Here is a 23615-nt window from a genome sequence, read left to right on the forward strand (position 1 = left end):
CTTTTGCCAAAGCTTTTTTAACGAAAGCCACCCTTTGGAAATTTCAAATTGAATTAGATATAAGTTCGATATTGATAATTATATGGCTAAAATTCGCAAATCTATATCTCACCAAACAGCACTTTCAAGAAGGTTGATATGCATGGTTTACAAAATTCATATAAACACATACACATATATACACTTTTTTTTGGCAAGTTGTATCATCAATTATGTATTATCTTGACATTCACTTAAAAATGTAGATAATAAATATACATAAATACACACACACACACATACAGATATGTGCAAGCGTAATTCATATTTTTAACCATTCACATGCATTTGTGTGTCGTCATTAATATCGAAACGAGAAGAGACTGGGGGTGGGGGCAAAAATCGCCAATGTTGCCGAGTATTTAAGTGATTTGATGCAAATTGGAAATTATCATTTCAATTACATTGTAAATTAACGTAATCTCGAATACTAAGCGAGTTTTAAATCAATCAAGCGTTGACGTTTTGATGTAGCAAGGTGTGAACGTTAGCCTGATTACATTTGACAGTCACATTTGAAAGCTGTCACACTCTGGGAGTGATTTTATCAATTCTAATTAGTATTGGAACTATCATTGTTGTGTATTTGGATTTTATTTTTCAGTGTTTAAACACATTTGACAGAAGCATTCATGATTAAATCACTCGATCAAATATTGGATAGACGAAACTGTCAAACAATTTGTGGGCCCTAATAAGAGGGTGGGGATTTCTATCGGTACCCCGCCCGAAAAGGCTTGAGGTGTTCAGGCCAATATTTTTGTTTGTCGTCTTTTATGTGCTCTAAAATTTAAAACAGAACTTTAGAAAGTTGATTTCCAGACCAGTTTCAAGAATTTTCAAGTATTATATTTGGGTTGAAGGTAAGATAGCCAAGATGTGTATATTGTAATAAACTAGGAATATTGCATTTTATATACCCTACAACACATAGTGATATGGGTATTATGTCTACTTTTGATGATCTTCATAGAAGCACTTTCTGAGTAGATTTATACATGTTAATCCGTCCGTTCGTCTGTCTATGTACTCTTGTGAAGAAAATGCTGGTCGCATTTATTATAAGACTGAGATGAAATTTTCCAAACAATATTTGTTTGGCTCAAGAACGAATCCAATTGAAATTGGTGATAATCGGATGAGAATTAGATATAGCTGCCCATATATCTTCAATCGACTTATGGTTAATTGTGCGTCAAATAACCAAAATTTTGGCACATCCGAACGAATTTATTGTAAGTAGAAGCAAGTATATCAAATTCGGAGAAAATTGGTCCAGACATAGCTATAGCTAGCTCCAATATATAGGTTTCATCTGATTTGGTCTTTAAGTCTCCCACATTCGTAATATGCACCCCAAAAAAATTATGCTTGGTATTAGATAGCGCCCAGAAATACGTCTGCCAAATTGTATCAAGATCGGTTCAGATTTGGATATAGCTTTCATATATAGCTTCAACCGATTTCGAATTAATTGTGCACTAAATGGCCAATATCAGTCCAAATGACCTGAATTTTGAATTCAGTCTACAAGCAAGTACATTAAATTTCGATATAGCTATAGCTTCCATTTATATGTTTCATCCGATTATGTGTTAAAGTCTCTCAATGCGTAATATGCACTCCACAAAAATAATATTTGGTATCAGATATCAGATACAATTCAGAAAGACCCTTATCAAATTTTATCAAGATCGGTTCGATTTTGGATACAGTTCCCATATATATGTTTTATCCGATTTCAGGTTTATTGTGCAAATAATGACTAATATCAGCCCAAATGGAGTGGGTTTAGGGAAGTAGGTTTCCATTTTGTGGAACATATTGTGGAATATATATTGTTTTAATATAATCCTTCTCGAAGTGATATCATGTACTCTATAGCAATGTTATTCGTCATAATGTCTCCATCATATTTAATGAAAATCGATTCAGAACTGCATATGCCTCCCATATATTAGATCCCTTTGAAAACAAATTATAACTGCTCTAAAGCCAAATGTTGATAGGCGGTATGTTTTACTTCAAATAAATTATTTTTTTACGGAAGCTCCACTAAATATGCATATTGGTGTAGGGTATCATATAATCGACCTCCTCCGACTTTTGAATTTTCCTTGCTGGTTTAAATTTACTTTTAATAAAAAATGAGGGGTTGTTTTGTCAAATGTAATCGAAATGCTTCATTCGCTTCCCATTCGAAAGAAATCCAGTTTGGTTTCCTCTAACTGTATGTTTCTGCCACCTACTCGTGTAGTGACTAAAATTGACAATTGGAAAGAAAATGTAAGCATTTACTCGAAATAGAATGTCGAATTCAGTTATCATATTTTGTATATTTGCACATTGGAGTCGAGAGAAATTTATGAGCTTAGGGAAATCCAATTTGACTCGACATCAAGTGAACGCCTTCATTGCTTATTCATTTTCGCCTCAGGATATTATATTTTCAACGTTCAATTTTAGATTTTTAGAACGAAATAATATTATCCTCCTATATGGAATTCGATTTCGTGGGAAACCCTCAATACTTCATTTATGTTTTGCGTTCTTAAACCGTTTAATAAATTGCAAAATAAACAGAATAAATTATAATATGATTTTAAGGTCTATGTGGCAGAATAAGAAACTACTTCTAATCCACCCTTCTTGTTGTGTCCTACGGGGTAGAAAATCAAAGGGTTCCAAGTTCTAGTATTCGAATGTCATTAAATGTCTGTTTTTAGGAGCTTGCAATACCAAATTTCTAAAAAATGTCGTTGAAAATGTGGCCAAAAATTATATGGAGGATATACGAATACATAGAAGTATATTTTCTGCCCGACAGGGCGTTACAAACACTAAATATGAGCTTTGAAACAATTTCTTTCAAAAATGTGGCTAAAACCATCCAAATGACGAATATCGCGAAGTAGTTAAGCGCTGTACTAATACTACAGATTCTACGGACCTAGAATACATTTAAGTGAAATTTTATCAGCCGATTTTATTCTTTTCGAAAGCTATAGTAATTTTTCAGACGGAGGGATAGACAGACAGAATATATTTTTTTGCTCGAGCGGAAACACCCATGGGAGTATAAAAAAACGAATATAATCTATTTTTCGATGGTACTCGAATAAGAGCGATCATGTCTTTGCTCGTTTTCGAGTGGTAGTACAATTTTTTAGGAATCTTACGGATTTTACTCGAGTCGAGTACTCATTTAGTTTTTGTCATACGGCTTTTGAATATGAAAGTATGTGTACTTTCTCAACCCACAGCGGCAAACTAAACACGTCGAAGAATATTGTTGGCCATCTGTACAAAGGAAGCATATTAAAATGTTGTTGCTTTTGCTATTTTTGTACACAAAATCCATCGGCCCTTCGCTTTAGTTGATTTGCTCTTCTTGGCTTTTGTACACGATCCGCCTATAGCCTGCTTGCTACTAAACTGACACACGAAAACACAAATAAGCAACGAAAAATTGATTACCTTCAACTCCCTCCTAGAGAAAACACTTACTCTATTTCAAGCATTTCGACTCCCACTCCAAATTTTTCAAACTCGCAAGCGTTCCCATATAAAACAGTAAAGTGGGGAGGAAACTTCGTACAAAACTCGAACTCTTGGAGTCAGTTTCACTTCCGAGTAAATACGAGCAAATCTGAGTCCTTGTCTAAATAGAAAACGGAATATGTAAGTCGTTGCATACTTTTCGGGTTGCATGCAACTTAAAGATCAAGCAGGAATCTAAAATATGAATATGATTCTTACCACAAACACTCGATTCAATTTTAAAACATTTCAATGCCATGATGAAACGTAATTGTTGTATTGAGTTTTCTGAACAACCCAATTTCTTATAAATTTAAAAGTCATTATATGTTTATCAAAATGATATCTTTTTTAATTTTTAAAAATGGTTAATTTTTGTAAATTAATATTAAATAATTCTTAGAATTTTTTGCCAGGTTAAAATTCTTTATAAAAAATCTAATACGAAGCAAACATTGTCCATTGTTAGATATTTATCTATCTTAGATCATACTTGAAGGTCAATCATGCTTTAAATTGAGACACACAAGAAATAATCTCCCCTTCTTATAGAGAATCACGATTCCTTAAATGATTACAGCCTTGGAAACTCACCTCTGTTTCTAAACGGTACCTTTACAGGTCAATTCTGACATTTGGAAATACCGAAACCAAATGTCAGAATTGACCGCTAAAGGCTAGTTAACTCACGATGATAAAGTCATATGAAAAATAAATTCTTTCACAATTATTTTAAGCATTTTTTATAGCCTACTTTTAGACGCTTCGAATTTAAAAGGAATGCTTTATAGCATGAGTTAACATATTTATACTTCATGTATAGAATACATAGATTACATAGTATAGTTTAAAAATTGATATGAGCTCCTTAAAGTATTCTAGGAAAATCTACAACATAAAATGTGACTTTATCACTTTACACACGACTCTAACATGAAGTGTATGCGGGCCTTAAGAGGGGGTTTAAGTATAGACATATGAAAATATAGACAACGAAATGCTCTCACCGTTTATCTTCGAAAAAAATTGGATCAACAGATGTCGTCAATATAGTTTACGGGGTTTGAGTGAGAATATTGAAGTCACTCAATTGTAAAATGTGAAAAATATTATAAACTGTAGGATGTTTATCATTTAAAAATTGTTCCATAATAAAAGAAATATGAAAAGTACTTGATGACATCGAAAAAATCAGGAATAATCAAGTAAAATTCTTGAAAACCGATAAAATGTGTTTTCGAAGTCGAGTGTGTTGAACGCGTAAATCAGCATGTTGACTATGCAAAACATGATGAGAGTCATCTGAATAAAAAGACGAAACTAACTTTTCATTGTCTATATCTTCATTTGTCTATGGTTTAAGTCGTTGAAATATTAAATGTCAATAATGAATAATAATAAAACGATGCACAAACACAAATTCAAAGAAGAAAATCATTACCATATTAAAAACCAGTAAAGAAAGTCTTCAAGTCGGGCGGGGCCGACTTTATGATACCCTACACCACTTTGCTAATTAAGTAGAGCTCCACATAACAATTAAAAGTTTTTATGGCAGAATTCAATCATACACGCTATGATTATAATTATAATTTAAAGTTCAAAGGACTAAATATGCCGAAGCATTTGTATCTTTTAAATTCGGCATTGTATTGCCCATTTGGTGCACAATTAATTTGAAATCGGATAAAGATATATATGGGAGCTATCCAAATCTGAACCGATCTCGATAAAATTTGGCAAAGATATTTCTGAGCTGTATTTGATATATTTCCCCAAATATTGTTGTTGCATAGTGCATATTACGGCGGCGGTGGACAAAAATAACAAATCGGATGAACAATATATATGGGAGCTATAGCTATATCTGAACCGATTTCGAACCGATTTGGGGGTATATGCAAAATTCCATACAATTCGGGCTGATATTACACGTTTGGTGCACAATAAAAGGCAAATCGGACGAAGATATATATGGGAGCTATATCTAAATTTTGACCGATTATTTCCAATTTCAATGGGGTTCGTCCTTGGGCCAAACAAAAGATCGTTGCAAAATTTCATCTGGATCGGGCAATAAATGCGACCTGTACTTTGTTTACAAAAATACATGGACAGACGGACGGACGGACAGACGGACGGACATGCATAAATCGACTCAGAATGTGATTCTATGCAGATCATCAAAAGGAACTATGGGTCTATCTCGTTTCCTTCTGCCTGTTACAAACAAATGCACAAAGACATAATACCCTGACCACCTTGTGGTGTAGGGTATAAAAAACCGATTGGCGAGATTATTTGTTTAAAAATCTTAAATAGAAAATTTTATATCTGCAAGATATGTATCCAATTGTAAAACTATCATTTGTTGAAAAAAAAAAATAAAAATCTAGCCAAAAGTATATTTGCTCACTTTTCCCAACATCCAGATACTGTCGATCATTCGTTCCGGTAAATCACACACACCCACACACAACACCAACTAATGTCCACTACTTACATATGTAACTTGATGTGATTACTTAGCTCATGAGAGTTTCCCGCGTTTGTACATTTTCCAATCGACAATCGATGTTTTTCAATATTTGAAATTTCACGACTTTGCTCAACAATGACACTTGGCGAAATGAAAGCCAAGTGTTTGACAAAGCGTATTGCCGGCATAGCTGGGGACACAATAAAGGATGCCGGACGGACACAAAAAACCACCTGTACTCATTTCTGGACGTTCGCGGTAATCAAAGTTCAATGTCAGCTACCAAAGAAAGGAAACGCTAAAAAATAATTGCTTTGGTCATAGCCCCTGATGACGCGCTCTGTCATAAATGTTGGAAAACCACTCCCTGCCAATGTTACGGATAACGAAAACTCATTGTCCATTGTCCCGTTTTGTGGCGCTAGGTGGGATGCGTTTCCAATGAAGACAAAAAAGAAAAAAAAAAAAACGACGGAATGGAAAACTTTTAATTGATACTTTTGGAAAAAAGTCGTGTTGTTGTGGGTGGTTATGTCATGCTTTCGATAAACATTTTCTTATCAAATCCATCCAATCATCTCATCTACCGCTAACCGTCCATAATTGCTTAAATTTCGAGCCAAACACATTGGCTTGGTAACCAATTTTAATGGTCTCCGTTTCACACATTTCCCTTGATGGAAGCCATGGATGGCGTGGTTTGTGGCCATATCCGGCTTGTCAAGATTTATCCACATTCATGTTGGCCAAAACCTTGAAATTTTCTTGGCCTTTCCCTTTATTTGTAGTTTTAATTTTCATTCGCTTAGAGAATTGACAGAAGACAACTACAACAACAGCAGGAACAAGATATGACTTACCTCATCACAGCCAGCGCAGCGCGGTTTCAGCAGTTCCGCATAGTGACGTTCGCAGTAGATTTTATCGTCGTGCACGCAATACGTCAAATCGACCAGCAGTTCGTTGCAAGTGTTGCAGGTAAAGCAACGAGGATGCCACATAACGCTTTCCACGAATTTCGGAGCGGCCACCACCATGTCGCCCACATTGATTTCACCTTCGCAATGGGCGCAGTGTTCATCATGAGGTGCATCCTTAATGTAACCTGTGGTGGACAAAAAAAAAAATCAAATGAATTTCATGATGATGTCGTTCCACAATTATCCAGCCATTAACTCCCTTACCTATGTCTAGTGCAATTTCATTGCGAGCCGTCACAAAATCTTCATAGGATGCCTCGTGCACATCTTCCAAGTGCTTGCAGTGCTCCAGCGAGAGATCCTGTTTGGGCAATTGATATGAGATCTGCTGTTCACGATAGCGGGCGCCCTCGCTACCGATTTTCGGCACCTTCTCCAATGGCAACTGTTCAAAGTAGCGATTGATGCGCGACGACACACGTATGCCCTGAGGCACCCAAGTGTAGCCCAAGTCACGGGGGTCCACGCCGGAGTCGGCCGGTGATACCACCTTAAAGCCCAAACGTTCGTGGACCGTTGTTGATTGCTGCTGATAGATGGCATGTGCTTCGCGGGGACATTTGCAGGATTGACAGGTTTTTCTGAAAAAAGTAAAGAAAAAAAAAAACAAATTAGTAATTGACATCAATCAGACGTAGCAAACAATAGAGGTTAAATATATCGCATGCGATATATTAATCTTTTTAAGAAACACAATGTTAAGTACATTCTCTGTAGTTAACATTATGTTAAAAAAGCTTTTGCAGTTTGTTTCTCTGTTATGAAATTCTGTTATGGAATACAAACTAAACTTTTTGATGTTAAAATTAAAAATCTGTTAATTTAAAATTTAATGAAGAACAAACCAAAGGTTCTGTTTAAAACAAGTAAGAGGTGCCGTTGTATGGGGGGCTATACCAAATCGTGGACCTACACATGCAATGTTTCGCCAAAGGAGCTAGAATCCATTATGACCTAGAAATACAAATTTTCAGACACATCCGTGAAAAAATGTGGCAAAAATCAACTAATATCCGAATATCGGGAGGTACCATTATATGGGGGCTATACCAAAACGTGGACCTATAATTTCAATGACTCGCTACACGAACTGGGACCCATTATGATCTACAACTACCAATTTTCAGAGAAATTCGTGAAAAAATGTGTCAAAAATCACCAAAATACCGAGTATTGGGAGGTACCGTTATATGGGGCTATACCAAATCGTAAACCCATACATGCAATGTTTCGCCACCGGAGCTGGAACCCATTATGGCCAAAAATACCAATTTTTAGACAAATCCGTGAAAAAATGTGGCAAAAATAATCAAAATACCGAATATCGGGAGGTACCTTCATATGGGGGCTATACCAAAACGTGGACCTATAGATGCCATGTTTTGCCACACACACAGGGACCCGTTATAATCTACAAATACCAATTTTCGAACAAATCAGTGAAAAAATGTGGCATAAATCATCAAAATACCGAATATCGGGAGGTACCGTTATATGGGGACTATACCAGAACGTGGACCGATATATTTCATTTTTAATACCAACCATCCTAGACACAATACAAATTGCTCTGCTAAATTTTGGCGCTCTACGTCAAATATCGTGGGCTGTATCGTGATTTCAACAGACAGACAGACGGACATCATTAAATCGACTTAGAATTTTATGCTGATTATGAATATATATATACTTTATGGGGTCTACGACGAACATTTAAGAATGTTACAAACGGAATGACAAAATTAATATACCCTCCATAGTATGGTGGAGGGTATAAAAACCGCAACAAAGCCAAACGTCATAATTTTTAAATTGTATTGAATGAAAGGAAAATATGTCGGAAATAGCATCAAATTTCAGAATAAGTTTAGATTTGTTCAAATTGGTCACCTTTGGCACAAATTATGGCCTTCAAACAGCCAATGAAACCATCACACGCTACCCGAATGTTGCTCTCCGGTATTTTGGCCCATTCCCGCCGAAGCGCTTGCTTGAGATGATCGACACTTTGGTACTTTTTAGTGCCAACCTTGCTTTCTAAAATATTTCAGACACACGATTCCAACGGATTGGTATCCGGAGATTTTGGTGGTCATTGTGCGCTGGAAATGAAGCGAGAAACCTCATTTTGTAACCATTCTTGGGTGGCGCGTGCTGAGTCCCGTGGGAATGTCCAAGGTCTGTGGCCAAAATGTTTGCGTGCCCAAGGCTTTAATACACCCCCAGAATATTTTCGCGATAATATTCGTCATTTATTCTGATTGACTAATACAAGCGGAGAGCGACCATCGGCTGTTATGGCGGCCCACAGCATTACCATGGCCGGCGCTTGAGTTCTGGTGGCCAACCGAAGGTGCACATTTTCATCTGACCTCTTTGGCAAGTAAAAACGAACATTTTGTTTGTTTACAAACTGCTGGACAACGAATGTTTTCTCTTCGGAGACTACATAACCAAATTCGGTAGTTCACCACTTTCGGCCAAGCGAAGAAACTCTTTAGCTCTTTTGGTTATATTTTCTTTCTGTTGCGGCGTAAGTTCTTGCACCTTTTGAATTTCATTTTTTGGCCACAGTGACGATCAAGTCGCTTCTCTACTTTTCGAACCATTTCTGCTGAGGTTGCTGTTTGCTTCCGTCCACTTCCTTGACGTCGAGCTACGCTACCAGTATCACGGTAACGAGCGATGGTGCAATACACAAAAGATTTATTCACATTTAAATGCTGAAGTGCTCTAACAATAGCCATTTGTGGGTTTCCAGCCAAATATAAAGAAATCACACTATCACGCTTGAATTCCATCACGAATAACTTTTTTTCTGGAAAATTCTCAATAAAATGCTTTTGTACGCTTGTAAACAATATAACGAGCTGTCACTGGAATAATTTTAACAGCTGTCTGACAAGTGGCTTAGAAATGACAGCAGTCTGAAGTTGTTTGCAGTTTGTTCATTTCACCCTGTACATTTCCATTATTTATAAGTAAAATACTTTTATCAGCGAGGAAAAAAAAACAAAAAAAAAAAAAAACAACAAAACAAACTCCTATGAGGGTTAAATTGTTGGCCAAAATAATTTTTAGTCATATTGCCAAAGATATTATATAGCTAAAATGACCGGATTATAAGGAATTATAATCCGAAAATTTGAAAATGTTTTGAAGAGGTGGAAACTTGCTCCCTCTATTTAGGTTTCATAGTTATTGAAAAAAATGAATTTTTGTCGCATAGTGTAGTGCGAAGCTCCTATGCTCTATGCGCTTATAGTAAAAGTCACAGAAGAAAGAATCCTTAAATTTCGAGATAGAGGGAAAGTGCACACAAATACTGGAGTATAACACTGAGACCATATTTTTTCGTAGGAATACTGCACTCGCTAGGTGTAGGGATTTTTACAGGACACCTTGATCTATCCATACGTATCCATAAAAAATAGGGATGTGTAGAAATCAGCAAATAGAGCTCATACAGTTAACGATATTTTAGCACCTCATCGACAAAACTATTATTTTTATTATTTTCATATTTTAAGATCGAAAACAAAGACAATTATGCATGCATAATCAATCTAAATTTAAGCAAATAAATTAAATTTGCTTAAAATTAGTAGCCGTCGTAATAACTAGTCGAATGCCAAAAATACATTCATAGAGGTATCTGTCGATTTGTCCATCAATATTTCAAATATTTTTAAATGATACATTATTTCCGTTTGCATGACGTCGTAGGTGAGTGAGTGTCTATGTGTGTGTCTGTATGGAAAGTTAAATGATTTCTGTTTTCTTTTATTTCAAATTTTTGTTGTTGCTGCTGGTTTTCATCTTACCTTACAATGAGATCATAAATTTCTTGTTTATCGAATACTTTACAGTAGGTGTGCAAAACATTTAGGCAGGCGTAGTGTAGGCCGGTCCAGGGTACATCTGGCGATGCTAATGCCTCCCAGAGGGGGCAATCGGCATGACGATCCAGGTCCAACATTTTCACCATTTCTTCTGTGTTGACAGGCGATGGTGACAAAATTGATAGTTCTGACACTTTTATTTCGGCGGCACTTTACTTTCAAATTGTTTCATTGGTTTCTGTTTTGGATTTTAAATTGTTTTGTTTTCTTTATTTTTTCCACAAAGTCTTTAAACTAAATGAGAAATTGTTTTTCTTTTATCGTTGATTGTAGGTGTTGTTGTCTGTTGAAATCGTTTGTAAGTATTTTGTGAAAAAATCAGATTAATTACACATTTCTTGGAAATATTCGATGGTATTTGTTTGTTCCGTTTTTATACCCTACACCACTAGGTGGTCAGGGTATTATGTCTTTGTGCATTTGTTTGTAACAGGCAAAAGGAAACGAGATAGACCCATAGTTCCTTTTGATGATCTGCATAGAATCACATTCTGAGTCGATTTATGCATGTCCGTCCGTCCGTCCGTCTGTCCCTCCGTCCGTCTGTCCATGTATTTTTGTAAACAAAGTACAGTTCGCATTTATTGCCCTATCCAGATGAAATTTTGCACAAATCATTTGTTTGGCCCAAGGACGAACCCTATTGAAATTGGAGATAATCGGTAAAAATTTAGATATGGCTCCCATATATATCTTCGTCCGATTTGCCTTTTCTTGTGCACCAAATGTGTAATATCAGCCCGAATAGTATGGAATTTTGCACATACAACCAAATTAGGCCTGAAAATAAGTATGCCAAATTTTATCGAAATTGGTTCAGATATAGCTATAGCTCCCATATATATTGTTCATCCGATTTGTTATTTTTGTCCACCACAGCCGTAATATGCACTCTGTAACAACAATATTTGGGGAAATATATCAAATGCAGCTCAGAAATACCTTTGCTAAATTTTATCGAGATCGGTTCAGATTTGGATATAGCTCCCATATATAACTTCGTCCGATTTACCATTTATTGTGCACCAAACGTCTAATATTTGTCCAAATGGGATGGAATTTGGCACATACGACCGAATTTAGTCTAGAAGGTAGTGTGTCAAATTTGGTGAAGATCGGTTCAGATATAGTTATAGCTCCCATATATATTGTTCACCCATTTGTTGTATTTGTTACCCACAGCCGTAATACGCACTCCGTAACAACGATATTCAGGGAAATATATCAAATACAGCTCAGAAATATCTTTGCCAAATTTTATCAAGATCGATTCAGATTTGGATATAGTTTCCATATATATTTTTATCTGATTTCAAATTAATTTCGCACCAAATGGGCAATACAAGTCCGAATTTAAAAGATACAAATGCTTCGGCATATTTAGTCCTTTGAATTTTAAATTATAATTATAATCATAGCGTGTATGATTGAATTCTCCCATAAAAACTTTTAATTATTAAGTGGAGCTCAACTAAATTAGCAAAGTGGTGTAGGGTATCATAAAATCGGCCCCGCCCGACTTTAGGACTTTCTTTACTGGTTTTTTTTGAGTTTTGTTTCATTAGAATTGGAGGAAAAATGTGAAAGAAAAAACATTTAAATTCATATGATCGTAGGCCTTACACAAAGAATAATGGGGTATGCATTAAAACATATTTAACAGTTAACAGTTTCCAAAAAAAAAATCAACTACTGTGGCTTTTACATTCTGGCGCTAAACGACACCAGCCTATATTTCTCATTAGCTATGACTTTTTCAATCTACTTTCACCAAAGACAACAGGAAAAATAAAATAATGTAACGCCCACTTCTTCCTTAAGTACCATTGTCCGCTACTTGTAAAATGCTGTGCACAGTGGGATCTATGGATTCCATTATTTTTATTTAGAGCCAAATATGTTGGAATGGAGTGTGTTCTTGTATTTTAATATAAAAAGACAATAGAAGATCCTAAATATTAAGGTTAACATGACACATATTTGCCATATTTGCTGATTCCAAAACACTTTTCTGTTTTTATTGTTTTTTTTTTACTGTGAATTAATGAAGTTTTAAGATTCTTGAAAAATCAAATAAGATTTTAACAAGTAAAAAAGCAGAAAAATTCGGCCGGGCCGAACTTTTAATACCCTCCATCTTTTGGAAGGAACTTGAAAATTTTCAAAAAAAAAACTTCCGGAAACTACCTCTTAAAGGAAAACTGTTAAATACGAACTTTTAAATAATGTCGCTAAAACCATTTCCGAACTTAACATGCCTAAGTCATGCCTATGCATGTATGCAAAATTTTAGCCTTCTATCTCATTTCGTTCGAAAGATAGCGTGATTACAACAGACAGACAGACGGGCATCGCTAGATCATCTTAGAATTTTACGCTGATCCGGAATATATATACTTTGTAGATTTCGAGGAGTTACAAACGGAATGACAAAGCTAATATACCCTATATAGAATGGTGGAGGGTATAAAAAATTAGTCATACATATCGGGGAAAAATTAACGACTTGTGGGATTACCGAGCATTGTCTTATCAAATTAAATTGTGAAATGCTCCAATACGTTCAATTTCGATTTTTTTTTCCAATATATAAAATTTCGCAGGTTTTGTATGGTGGCACTACAATTAGTTGGAGTGGAAAATATGACTGATATTTGATTCGTTTAACATTTTATAAGTATTATGTTTGTTTAAGATGTTGACCCTTTTGGTGAAGGTACCCAATACTTCTAGTTCCTTCTCCAAAAGATAACTCTAAATGCAATGTAAATATGTAACCTTTGTACGGAAGTTACAAGAAGGAGTGAGTCCATAAGTCTTCTATTTATACTAGATAAAATGCTGTTGGATGCGTTGCGGTGAGTTATTTTGCATATAAGAAGAGTTGCAATTATTCAAAATTTTGACCCTTTGAGGGAGAGGTACCAGAAGGTGTGCAAAGATTTCGTACATTTTCTCACTTGGCCAAAGGCGGATCCAAATATTAAAATGTTAAAAAAATGAGTACTCCCTTTATGAAGCCAATTGCTATACCCTACAACACTATGTGTTGGGGGTATTATAAGTTTTATTGGGCGAAAAATTATGTAACACCTCGAAATATTGGTTTCCGACATAGGAAACTACATATGGATCTTCCTATCTCGCCGAGTTAAGACGATCTAGCTATGTATGTCCGTCGGTCCATGTTAAATCGTAATCAAGCTACACTACCATTACTTTTTTGTAAAAAATACGAAAATCTCAACTAAGATTTTTAATCCTGTCGAATATTTTAATCCTGGCGAAATCACAAATACACGAAAATGCCACTTCTGACCGTTACATTGGTGCTTATATCCAAAATATCGCATATATAGCAAATTATGTACAATCTCATATATCAAAGAAGCGGATGTTAGTTAGACCGATCATAAGTCAAGAACCGCTGTACTGATTTTCACAATTCTCAACAATTCGGAATGGTCTCTTGCCAGAAAACGATAATCTAAGAAAATCGCGTATAAATATGCCAATAAAAAAGTGAATATTTTTGTTAAATTTTTTCATTTTTTTAACGCGTGCGATTTTTTCAATTTGACTTACAATTTTGAATTGTACATTTTCTAAAGTTTTTTTCTACGACCCCCAACACTATGTATTGAAGGTATTATATACAGGTCGCAATTATCATCCGATCCTATTGGATGACCATTGGATTATATTTAGCTGTAAAGTGGATAACGACTTTTGTGAATTTTTTCGAAATTTTGCCCACCTCTGAATTAGACCTAATTTAAATAGATATAGTACGATTTATCGTGCGTATTATCCAGACAGACAGAGGGACGGACGTGCGCCGAAAGATCGGCACCAAACCATCTGAAACGGATGTAGTCCAAAGCCGTATGTAAATGATCTTCATGTAGCCATATGACAGAGGATATCAACGTGGTTCATTTTCGAACATGATTTGGTAATAATATTATAAAGGGTAAATGGAAACCTGAATTTAAAATTGAAACTTTGAACATTTTTCAAATTCAAAGAGTGGAATTATAAATTAAAAAATTCCTATGGTAAAGTTTTTCAACACGCACCTAATTAATTAATTTTTCTGCAAAAGTAGTAAAGAAGTTCCAACTGATTTCCGAGATACCACCAATAGAAACCACTAACTCAGCGTGTGATTTTCCCTAACAGAAATTTTGAGTGAATTAATATAACTACAAAGGCAAAAAAGTTATTTTTGGGACGCAAAATACAGAAAAAATGTCGCGGAAAATATTTTAGGCTGTTAAGGATATTAGGAATTTTGCCGATCTTCAATTGACTCAAATAAACGCCAATAAAAGGAGGAATCTTAATTCATGGATCTATCAGAATATCGAAGCCAAATTAAGTACTAATAATCATAGATATGAAATGTTCGCTCGAATTCGAACAAGTCTCACTCCCTACTAGAACTTGAAGCGGTAGTACTCCTGCATGTAAACAACATACCGAGTACTCTCAATTTTCCTATGCCACTCGGATAACAACGGTTATGTTTGAGAGAATTATCTTAATTTGGAACTATAATGCATATCCTATTAGAAATATTTTCTATTCCAAATAGTACTTTCAGTTTATCATACCCCACTGTGTGTGTGTTTGTCTTAAGTACACATAAGAACAAACAACACAACCAAAAACACTTACAATATGTTCAAAGCAAACGACAAAATTCCGCCAAATTTATTAGCTTCTTTAAAAACACACAACTATAATTTTCACTTAAAACTACTCAAACTTCTAATACAACACAAACATAAAGAACTGCACAAAAACAAAATCACAGTTACAAAAACCAAAGAAACACTTCAACAAGTAATGGACGAGAACGATTTTTCTCTTCTCATGGAGAGCGAAAATCATTTACATAAAACACACAACAACAATAACAAAACAAGACACGTCAGGAAATACGAAGCACTGCTACAAAAACAACGCGAAAAACTCAACATTAAACACAGCAATGAGTGGTTTTCGAACAACACAAGCACAGTCATACCTGAAGATATTCAGTGGCTACTTTTGTTGGGACCAAAATATGCGTTACCAACAACAAAAGCATCATTCCCTTTATTAAATGTAATAGCAGAGAGCGAGGAGTGCGTGCAAACTTTAATCAATAAGGAAGATCAAGAAAACGGGAGAATAAAACTAGTCTCTCTGATTGACGACCACTTACAACGGACAAAACTGAGTATAAGAGATAAAATAATAATTGACACAGTGGGTAGAACAAAACAATTTTTAAAACAAAACAAAGATATCTTAATTTTAAATGCCGATAAAGGGGGAAAGACTGTTGCTATGTATAAGAATGAATATGATACCAAAATGAAGAATATACTGCGGGACATGTGCATATATAGACGACTAAAACGGGATCCAACTTATAACCTACAAAATAAAAACAACAAATTGACGGAGAAATTACTAAAAATGAATATCATAAATGTTTTTGAAAAAAACAAATTGAGTACAAACACAGCAGTTGCGCCAAGAATTTACGGACTACCCAAAATCCATAAAGAAGGAAACCCACTTAGACCGATATGTTCATCAATAAACTCCCCAACATATGAGCTTTCCAAATACATCGTGGATATTTTAAAACATTTGACAAAGGATTCTAGTTATAATATCAAAGACGCGCTGGATCTAAAAGACAGAATTAAAGAAGTAACAATTGAAGAGGACGAAATCGTATTATCTTTTGACGTTTTATCGCTATTTCCCAGCATACCTATACATTTAGCTTTGAAAACAATAGCAGAAAAATGGGACATTATTAAAACACATACACAAATTCCGAACGACCTCTTCATAGAAATACTGACTCTTTGTATAAAAGAATCAAGATATTTTATGTATGATGACAAGGTGTATGAACAGAAAAAAGGACTTCCTATGGGATCTCCTGCGTCACCGATTATTGCGGATATCGTAATGGAGGAGTTATTGGACGCTACAATGGGAAAAATGATGACAAAGCCAAAAATATTGATTAAATTGTAAAGAAAACGGAAATTGACAACACTTTAAATGTTTTAAACTCTTATGATAAAAATGTGCAATTTACCCAGGAAAGCGAAGAACAAGGAAAGCTAGCATACTTGGACGCCCTTATAATTAGACAAGGCAATGAACTGATCCTTGATTGGTATCAAAAACCGACAGCTTCAGGACGACTTATCAACTATTATTCAAAACATCCAAGACGAATAAAAATAAATACAGCCGTAAATTTTATCAAAAGGGTACATAGCATAAGCGACGAACGCTTTCAACAAAAAAACGAACGTAATATCCTTCAAAACAAGACTTCCCGAATAACACTATGACGATCTTATAAAAGGCGCAAAAAACAATAACAAAATCAAAACGAGGGATACAATGGAAAAATTATACAAGCCAGTTACATATATATCTGGACTTTCGGAGCGATTCTGCAACTCCAACATTTATAATAAGGACAAGTATCAATTAGCCTTTAAATCTAAGAATAACGTCAACTCTTTATTTAGCAAAACAAAATCGAAAATAAAAAAAGAAGATAAGTGCAATGTAGTATATAAGATAAAATGTGCAGGGGACGAAACTAACATATGCCAGAAGGTATATGTTGGTACAACAAAAATCAAACTTAAGACTAGACTATCTGGACACAAGTAAGATCAAAAAACGGAAAAACCACTAGAACAAAAGACGGCGCTTGCGTCACATTGCACGATGACTGGCCATAAACCAAATTTTAAAGACGTTAAAATACTGACACAAGAAAATAATTATAAAAGACGTTTTACTCTTGAAATGTTAAATATTATAAACATACCAACAGATGTTAGAATGAACTATAAAACTGATACTGACCACTGTGCACACATTTATAGGAACTTAGTTCAAAAGCATAGGCAGACAAAAATTTAGTTTAGCATAGACGGTGAAACAAGACTGTTGCTTTTCTCAATAAAAAGTAAAATTGTGTGTTATTATCCTAAATGTTAATTGTTTTGTATCTTTGTAGTTTTTTTCCCTGAAGATGACTGTCAAAGACAGTCGAAATATCGGAAAATAAAAATCAAAATTATAAAAATAAAACACTGATGTTTTTCAATTGACCTTAAGCCAAAATAAAGTTAATAAGAAAATTAAAAATAATTTTTAAATTTGATTTGATTTAATTATTTTGTGAGGGGTAGGAGCTATTTCAATCTTTGAGCATAGTACAAAAATGCCAACACTTGATTGCTCTATTTCTCGTTCCCCTCCTCCCATCCCTCAAACACATTGCAAACCGTTTACCGTAAACTCAAAAGTAATAAACAGATAAATCGTTAAAATGTTTTCAAGAAACAAAAATAAGAAACGTTTAGCAAAAACGAAGAACACTTTAATAAAAAATTATTTTTAAATAAACAATGAACACTTTAAATGATTGCCCACTTCCATCAACAACAGACCTCTCGTCGAAGTGGGGGCATTTGACGATTTGTCCAGCATCACTGTTGGTTGGGTCCCTCCATCCAATTCAAAAGCGTTTTTTCTCATTTGGCGCCCAACAGACTTTCATTCACATTTGAAGGGCACTCTGAGTTTATTTTAAATGCTGTGAGGGCCCTTGTAATAGAACAATTACAATGTGAAACACTTTATTTTTAAAAGAACGAATAAAAATAGAATTTTCTACATGCCTATCTGTATGTAGTGTGGAGGATGTTCGTTTACATCTAATTGTTGTCACTATTAATATTTTAAAGGAAAAAGGTAACATTAAAATTTGCTATGGTTTTTAAAGGGATCATTGAATTAAAATAAGTTTCGGTATAAACATTTATATTTCATGTGTTTCGATTCTTTTTAATAGAACATATAAAAACACATTTTATGGTAAAAATTACTCTGAGAGAACTTCTTTACCCAGAAAGTACAGGGGCGAAAATGTACACAATTTCAACAGTAATTCAAAAAATGTCAGAAATTCGTTTTAAAACTCAAAAAATACCAATAGCAATTCAATTTTAAAATTCATTTTAGATATTCTATATTCAGACTTTTTTAGGTTAAAAGCCGTAAAATAAATTTAAAAATCCCATTTGAATTTCAGACAGCCCATTTTAATTTCTGTAAACCTCAATCCAAACCGTTTCAAATTCAGAAAATGCCAATGAAAATTTAATTGCCGCCTGTACATCACAACCAGTCAATTGCAATTAAGAAAATATTTTTCAGTTCTGAAATTCCATCTGAAATACATTTGATGAAAATGGGAATCCAATTGTGGGAGATCATTATTAATTTATGCTACGTGTCACAATGGAGTATTTTTCCAATCCGCATATTCGCATAATATTCAAATAAAATTTCCCAATTATAAATGGAATTTCCTGAATTTCCTAAAATATAATACGGAATTTTCGAGTATCAAATAGAAATTTCAAAACTAGATGACAATCCATCAAAATCATAATATGAGCCAACATTTGACCTTCTTGCGAGAAGAAATTCACCAATCATTTATATAGTATAGTTAGTATAGTTATAATCATTAAAAATTGTAACCTATTGTGGGTTATCTTATCTAAGTTGGAACGAAATCAGAAACCCTTTTGCTTTTTATAAATTAAATTTGTTCCTTTGAATTTGTTATTTTTGTGGAGGTGGTGTTAGAAGGGGTAGACCCATTTTGCTCATATCAAAATTAGCTCTATGTTTGATAGAAATATTACGATGTACAAAACTTGGCCGAAATTGGACACTCTCATTGAGAGTTATCGTCTGTACTAGCCAGGCAGTCTATTTGCACAAAGAGACATAAGGACTATTTTGGCCACATTATAATGTACCATTTATAGCCTTAAGGTTAAGGGCATACAAATATTTGTTTTATTTTTTAAATTCACTTTTCAACTTATTCTATGAGTTCAATTGTTGTTGGGATTGAACTCGAAATCTTCGTTTGCTACATCAACACACTACTACATCACTGTTGTGAAGATAAACAGTTATTCAAAGTTTTACATTTACTTAGAAAAAAGGACAATATTTACCAGGACAGGAAATAAATACAACGGCTTTGGAAAGAGTCAACACACCTTGCCAGTTTCTCTGATTTTATCTCGGGATATTCTTCCCAGGGAAAGTGTGATAAAAACGTTTTTATTCCTACCCAAGGTAACTAACATTTATCTGACATTTTTTCTAAATACTACAACTGCACAAATAAAACATACTGTCTTTCCCCATTTTTATACCCTCAGCCTCAGAGAGGATATATACCATTTGCTACGGACGTTTACCACATCGTAATAACGGTTTTAGAACCTATTTTTTTTTTTGTGACAAAATCCATTTCAGCACATTTGAAGTCTGTCTGTTTATCTGACTGGTGCGCACAATAACTCTCGAAGGGAGTATCCGATTTGATACAAACTTAGTACATCGTAATATTATTGTTAAATATAGATAAAGTTTGGAGATAGGTAATATCGGTCCACTCCATCAAGTACCTCTCCCACAGAGGGTCGAAATTTTGAATAAAAATAACTCTTATAAAATGTGATATAAGAGTCCGATTGTCTTCACATTACACACATTGCAATACTTTTATTAACCCAAGTCTCGTGTGAAGATGGAATATATCGGTCCACTCCTTCTGGTACCTTTCCCACAAAATTTTGAATATCCATGAAGCTCATAAAACGCAAAATTAACATCCGATTTCATTCAGACATGGCACATCTCAATACTTCTATCAACACAAGAACTGTTACAAAAATAATAGAGATCGGACAATTTCTTCCAGTACCTCCCCCACATAGTGTTCAAGATTTGAAAACAAACCGCACAAAGAAAGCGAAATTTCACACATACAAGCATTTTTTCCAACACAAGATCTGTTGTGAAGATGAAATATATCTGCGAACTCCTTCTGGTACCTCAGCCACAAAGGGACCCAATTTTCAATATTTTTATCTGTCATAACTTGCGAAATAAGTCAGTCTTTAAAACTTATAATTTTCTCAACCAAAAACCTGAGATTAATATGGAATTTATCAGAATTTATGATTTCGTATAGAATTGGATATAAATGTTCGATTTTTTGCCCATACCAACATTTTGATCTGTATTAGATAAAGTATGAAAACGGAATTCTTCCGTCGATTATATGTGAGGAACCAGATACGCACATTTTAACCTTTTCTAAAAATGACCAATATTATCCCATTCCTTCGGAACCTACCCCATAGAGGGTCAACAGTGTGAATAATCATAACAGAAGTCAACATATATTTAAATAATTGAACATTGGCAGATTCCTTAATGACAATCACAAGCGCGATAAAAGAGGAGCCAATGAATCAAAGAAAAATCACATTTCCTTGGTATTTTTTATAAATCCTACGACTGCACACATAAACCGTCCCGTCTTTCCCCATTTCTCTCCATTTTCAACCAGGATCGAAAAAGGAAGTTGCTTTTAGTTTCTAAAAATTATGCAAAAATTCAAAATTGTACATAATATTGTACCTATGCGTATCAGCAATCGTGTAAAGCTTAAAGTTAAGGAGGGTAAAAATAAACAAAGGTACCAAATATAGAAACACTACAAACCAGCGAACATAAAAAGTTAGATCTCTAAAGCTGAATGCTACAGATGCAATAATATTTTCCAATTTACGGTACCAGCACTCCAACTTCGTAGGCAATCTCCAGTCCAAAAATTTAATAGCTACCCTCGTTCGTAAAAAGAATTCAAACTTGTAAGCAATTCAAGTAAATGTTTCGTCTATTTGTGCAATTTCATTTGTATTTTATACTTATTTTTGTTAGATAAGATTAACCGAAAAAGTCGATGGAAAGGCAGGCAGTCAGGCAGGTAGGTAGAAATAGAATTGAAAGAAGCAATAAAGGTATGATGATGACGGAGAGCAATTGAAAGGTGAGTAGACTTTTTGGAATGTTATCAGCATTGTTCGCCGGCTCTGGTGGGTATGTATGTATGTAGCTTAAAAGTTGTAAATAGTTATGTCATCGACCAACATCTGCAGTCACTTCTAGCAACAAAATATGTGGACAGCAATATGAAATGAATCGACATTGATTCCTGAATAAAGGTAAATCCACAACCTTCGAACTCAACAGATAATTTCATTAGGGGATTCTCTCCGTTCCACTGCCCATTCAAGTGAAAAGTGCGTGAGAGTGCGTTTTACAGCAGGAAATTCTCTTTCAAATACAGGTGTAATAAAAGAAAATAATAAAGATAAATGAAATGTTTTTGACCCAGAGCCTGCTACGTGAATGCCCCGCCATTCTCTCTCTCTCTCTCTCTCTTGCGCACCATTTTTATGCCAGACCATTGCCCCATTTTATGATAATGATAAGTAAAAGAAAATTGTTTTTATATTTTAAATTCTATTCAAATTTTTTATTGCCCATGGCATGAAAGAAGCTGCTACCAACTGGCCGGCAAATAAATGAAATGAAATGCGGGATTATTAAAATTGTCGGAAAATGAATATAAATTGTGGTAATTATGAATTTATTTGCATATTCGTTATTTGTATTCGAAGAGATTGCTTTGGTTTTCATTTCAAAAGTTTCATTTTTTATGACATATGGAACATCTGTGAAAATTCATTAAAAGCATTTTTTAAGAATAATCTTAGAAAGGAAAAGTCGAAAAATAAAAGAAAATAGGAAAATATTAGTTGTAATGGCAATTAATTTAAACCGATCAGTGAAAGTTCTTAAGAAAAAATGGAAACAACACTTTTCCCACTAAATAATAAATAAACCAGTAAAGAAAGTCCTAAAGTCGGGCGGGGCCGATTTTATGATACCCTACACCACTTTGCTAATTTAGTTGAGCTCCACTTAATAATTAAAAGTTTTTATGGGAGAATTCAATCATACACGCTATGATTATAATTATAATTTAAAATTCAAAGGACTAAATATGCCGAAGCATTTGTATCTTTTAAATTCGGACTTGTATTGCCCATTTGGTGCGAAATTAATTTGAAATCGGATAAAAATATATATGGAAACTATATCCAAATCTGAACCGATCTTGATAAAATTTGGCAAAGATATTTCTGAGCTGTATTTGATATATTTCCCTGAATATCGTTGTTACGGAGTGCGTATTACGGCTGTGGGTAACAAATACAACAAATCGGATGAACAATATATATGGGAGCTATAACTATATCTGAACCGATCTTCACCAAATTTGGCACACTACCTTCTGGATTAAATTCGGTCGTATGTGCCAAATTCCATCCCATTTGGACAAATATTAGACGTTTGGTGCTCAATAAATGGTAAATCGGACGAAGTTATATATGGGAGCTATATCCAAATCTGAACCGATCTCGATAAAATTTAGCAAAGGTATTTCTGAGCTGCATTTGATATATTTCCCCAAATATTGTTGTTACAGAGTGCATATTACGGCTGCGGAGGACAAAAATAACAAATCGGATGAACAATATATATGGGAGCTATAGCTATATCTGAACCGATTTCGATAAAATTTGGCATACTTATTTACAGGCCTAATTTGGTTGTATGTGCAAAATTCCATACTATTCGGGCTGATATTACACGTTTGGTGCACAATAAAAGGCAAATCGGACGAAG

General features: G+C 34.5%; 1 protein-coding gene across 3 annotated transcripts in view; it reads right to left on the minus strand.

Annotated features, from left to right (window-relative positions):
• The window catches only part of LOC101894619 (four and a half LIM domains protein 2), a 326991-nt gene that overhangs the window by 109443 nt on the left and 193933 nt on the right, over positions 1-23615 (minus strand). For 2 of the 3 annotated variants that reach the window (XM_020039089.2, XM_005190019.4), the window contains 2 exons: positions 7243-7619; positions 6919-7163 (listed from right to left, as the gene is read on the minus strand). In XM_020039089.2, the coding sequence (XP_019894648.1) occupies positions 6919-7163; positions 7243-7619 (622 nt within the window). Of the gene's footprint in view, positions 1-6918; positions 7164-7242; positions 7620-10862; positions 11224-23615 lie in introns of all 3 variants that reach the window. The other variant, XM_005190021.4, reaches the window with a different exon arrangement.

Source organism: Musca domestica, unplaced genomic scaffold, assembly GCF_030504385.1.
Source record: "Musca domestica strain aabys unplaced genomic scaffold, Musca_domestica.polishedcontigs.V.1.1 9, whole genome shotgun sequence".
Classification (NCBI taxonomy): domain Eukaryota; kingdom Metazoa; phylum Arthropoda; class Insecta; order Diptera; family Muscidae; genus Musca; species Musca domestica.